Source organism: Gobio gobio, assembly GCF_949357685.1.
Source record: "Gobio gobio genome assembly, chromosome: 6".
NCBI lineage: Eukaryota > Metazoa > Chordata > Actinopteri > Cypriniformes > Gobionidae > Gobio > Gobio gobio.
In genome coordinates, this window is record NC_137102.1 from 5,280,927 (window position 1) to 5,285,326 (window position 4,400).

At 40.2% G+C, this 4,400-nt stretch overlaps 1 protein-coding gene across 1 annotated transcript; it reads right to left on the minus strand.

Annotated features, from left to right (window-relative positions):
* Nucleotides 1-1,696: 1,696 nt before the first annotated feature.
* On the minus strand, nucleotides 1,697-4,039 carry klf17 (Kruppel like factor 17). Its single transcript, XM_079819315.1, has 3 exons — nucleotides 3,897-4,039; nucleotides 2,642-3,575; nucleotides 1,697-2,548 (listed from the first exon to the last, which is right to left on the minus strand). Exons 1-3 carry the CDS (start codon nucleotides 3,981-3,983, stop codon nucleotides 2,373-2,375), a joined length of 1,197 nt encoding a protein of 398 aa, XP_079675441.1. The 5' UTR covers nucleotides 3,984-4,039; the 3' UTR covers nucleotides 1,697-2,372.
* Between the last annotated feature and the right edge of the window lie 361 nt (nucleotides 4,040-4,400).

Consider the following 4,400-nt stretch of genomic DNA (forward strand, 5'->3'; position numbering starts at 1 on the left):
ATAGACAGCTCTTTTCTTCATGCTGTGTATATTTGTTTAAATTCTTAATATTTTTCAATCATGTAATATTCTGCAGAAGAGAGAAGTGAATCTCAGTTGATCCACAGCATGTGATTGGCTGTTCACTACTGATGATGTCACAGCTAAACTCAGAAGAGAGAGAGAGAGAGAGAGAGAGAGAGAGAGAGAGAGAGAGAGAGAGAGAGAGAGAGAGAGAGAGAGAGAGAGAGAGAGAGAGAGAGAGAGACGGCGCAATTCACTTCTCGTCTGAAGATTGAGAGATGGTTTAGAAAATGATCATGAAATGAAATGCGTTTACAAAGCAGGAATAAACACTGCTGCTGCAGCTGAAAGAATATCTGACTAGATCAATGCATGATGTCAGTCAAAGAAATATGCCTAATAATTATAGGTTCACAAAGAGCTCAAATTAATACACGTTGTTTAAAATAATTATGAATGCATGCATTATATTTATATTAATGTTTGGGTTAAAACAACCCAACCGCTGGGTTAGTCCATTTTCAACCCAACTTGGATTGTTTTTAACCCAGCATTTTTTAGAGTGTACATGGTTTTAAAAGACTAAAGCGTCTGGCTTTTAACAATGCTTATTTATAATAATAATCATTTTGAATGATTTAGATATAATTTATGTAATTACTACACGCTAAAAAATGCTGGGTTAAAAATAACCCTAGTTGGGTTGAAAATGGACTAACCCAGCAATTGGGTTGTTTTTAACCCATCAGTTGGGTTAAATGTTTGCTCAAAACAACCCAATCACTGGGATAAAACTTGGATTTTCAACCCAACTTGGGTTGTTTTAACCCATCATTTTTTAGCGTGTACCCTTAATCAATTACACGTATCATTTTCAATAATTCATGGGCTCTTTGTTAAAATTAATATAAATAGCCTATATAAAGGCCATACAAATAAGCTTTAAAATCAATAAATAAAGCTATAAAAATGACTACTTGAGCTTAAATGTTCAGTTCTCTCTATATATCAACTCAACTATAACGTGTACTTGACGTAGTAAGATTGCAGACAGTTCTTTTTTTCATGCTGTGTATATTTGTTTGCATTCTTAATATTTTTCAATCATGTAATATTCTGCAGAAGAGAGAAGTGAATCTCGGTTGATCCACAGCGTGTGATTGGCTGTTCACTACTGATGATGTCACAGCTGAACTCCTAAACTCAGGATCAAAGCTGATGATCAGCATCATGAGACCCAACAAAGCCTGAACAGATTGGTTTGGTTTTGTCAACTCGAAACTAATCCTGTAACCCTGAGTTTGTTAAACTACAATCATGGTACAGGCCCCAGGTCTCCTCTGCTGGAGTACAGGTGGCTATAGGTGGCGCTGTCACACAAAAACTAGGGTCCTAGAAATGCAGTCCTAAAAGTGCATTGGGCGGTTGAGTGGCTAAACTGCACACATATTTCAGACAGTAGAGGGCGACAAACTCTAGCTTTACAAGACTAGCAGCAATAACATGTTGTGTATGAGAGAATACTGTATTTCGTTAGCCTCATAGCATAATTGCCTAAGTCATTTGTTGGCCCAATTGAGATATCTGCCTAACTTTACTGTGAAAAAATACCTAAAAATGTTTTTTTTCTTGTTTACCAAAAACATTGAAATATGACTTAGGCAATTATGCTATGAGGCTAACGATTTGTGTTCGAGACAACCGAATTTATTTGTGATGATTAAGAGGATTATAATGGTTGACAATGATGGTGATGTTACATTAGTTAAATTAGGCTACTTGATTTTACAATATTAGAGGGATGATAACTGTTGTAGACATTAAAAAAAGGCAAATATTAATAAAGGAAAAGTGCAAATCACATCTTTCTTTTAATTTGATAAATATTTCTATTATCACGAAGAATTATTTGTTTTTTTAGTTTGCACCCAGTATTTCTATAAAGGAAAAATGATTCGTGAATATGGTTTTAATACCCTTCAGTGTTGTAACTCCCCAAATTCGAGATAAGAAACGTAAGAAAATGAGACAAAAAGTTGAGTACAAAAAAAGAACGCTTTTAATTCTGAAAATCCATGGAAAACAACACTCCCTGACTTAATACAAATGTTTAAATGCAGATTAAAAAACATATGGTCTATACAAAAGTATGGGTCCTGCCCCGTTTTTTTATACATCTGGGAAAGTACTACATAATTTACCTTCTAAATGAACAAGAACCTCCTTCTATTAAATACTGTCATAATTTAAAGCAAATGACATTATACTGCTATTCACATAACTGCTGTCCCAAAATAGGAATTGTCTTAACAATATAAAACTCTCTGGTCGTTTAAAATAGATATAGTCTCTCTCTCTCTTTTTTTTTTTTACATGTGCCTCTTCATGTGCAGGGCCAGGTGATCTGATCGGGAGAAAGCTCTCTCGCACAGGTGGCACTGAAACGGCCTGTGTCCGGTGTGTTTCCGGTAGTGACGGGTCAGCTCGTCCGACCTGGCGAACTTCCAGCCACAGCCTTCCCAACTGCAATGGTAGGGCTTCTCACCTGTGGACACGACGGGATGAAACATTTATTATTAGGTACAAAAACCAAGCGAGATATTAAGTCAAATTCAACATGCAAAATAAAACGACTTACCTGTGTGTGTCCGCATGTGCGCTTTCAGATGGGAGCTTTTCGTGTAGGTTTTCCCACACCCGGGGAATTCACAGCTGTGCGTCGCAGTCCGTTTCCGTGCCCACGACCGACGCCCTCGCTTTGGCTTGCTGTCTTCTGGGTTTAGAAATCCCAGGAGTGGTGAGGACGGAGGGGTCAACATCACACCCGGGTGATTTGCGCGTAATGGTTCGCTAAACATGTTGTAATGTCCGTGATACTGCGCGTAATGGGGAGGGAAAGGCGCGCTGCTCATGAACTGCTGCTGGTGCGCAGTGTCAACGTGATGGTGAGAGTTCATCTCTGTTAGGATGCAGTCTTTCCTCCCTAAAATGTTGTCTTGTTGCAGGTGATGCCCGTAAGTCATCACGCGCTGGGGGTCCTGTCCATAATAGTGACCCGCGTAGTCGTTCGCCATCATGCAGGATTGCTCGTGGTTTTCGGATTTGATTTTGTATCCCACGTTATTAGAACCGGACACGTGGCTTCGAGAGTTGAGAGCCCTTAGTTCAGTGTACTCCAGTCTGTCTAAATGTCCTTTCAAACTAAACTCATGCGAGTCGCCATGATAATGCATGTCCGGGGTGAACAGCTCGGCCACCAGACTGTGTCCGGGCCGCGCGGGGAAGGCGTTGGCGCAGTACGCGCTCGGCGTCGGGTGGCATCCATCGCTGTCGGACACGGTGCTGCAGCTCTCCGGTGACTCCGGGAGAGAATACGCGGGCGGCGGTCGCGCTGAGTTGTTGTCAATGTCAGACGTGACGGTGTTGGACAGAATGAACTCTAGATCCAAAAACTTGGAAAGGTCGTCCTCGTCTTTGGCCAAAGGTGGAGATTCGACAATGCTGAACTCCACCTCGATGAGGGGTCTCACGTCCCCAACTGTCGAGCAAGTCTTTGGGTCAACTTTCCAATCCTGAGGAGGGGGAAAACATGATCAGTGATTCAGATATATATTTTTGGAAATCAAAGTGCATATTTATAAAGTAGCTAGGCTAAATTAATGCCTTCCCAGTGTTCCGCGCAACTACTCGGGATTCACAACACAGCCAAACGTCAACTATCTTTCATTGTTTTAACCAAACAATTAGTACTTCTTGCAATGCTTTACCATACGATAAGAAGTAGCCAATAATGAAAGCTATCTAATGTTGCCATGATTATTTTTGCATAAAATCCTGCATGTGAAACATATTTCAAACACAGGAAATAACTTGAAATGAAAAGTTGAACTCACCCGAACAATAGCAGACTGCTTTTCGTCTAAAATCTGGTTGCTTGAAAAAGAATTGATCGAAGGCAACATCGCATCTGCAAGAGCCATGTTGCAAATGTTAGGAAACTCAGTCTCATTCAGCCCCTGACAGACAATGCATTGCCTCTAATGGGTTTGGCTGGTACCTGTCCCATTATAAGGAGGGCCGAGTGTCCTGTGGGCGTGACCTCGTGCAGTTGTAGCCTATCAAGTGTTTACTCTGGCTATCCCTAACAACGTGTAAATATTGTCAAAGCACAGTTGGCTTATAATTAAACGTAGGCTATAATTAATAAAACGTAAAATCGTCTTATTACATAGAATTGGCTACTTTGATACTCTGGAGGAGAACAGAATTAGACAATCATTTTAGATACACTCTAAAAAAAAAAAAGGTTCTATATTGCACCAAAAATGGTTCTTGGCTCGTAATCATAGGGGAACCTTTTTTAGTGCTATATAGCACCAATTTTGGTGCTTCAGAGG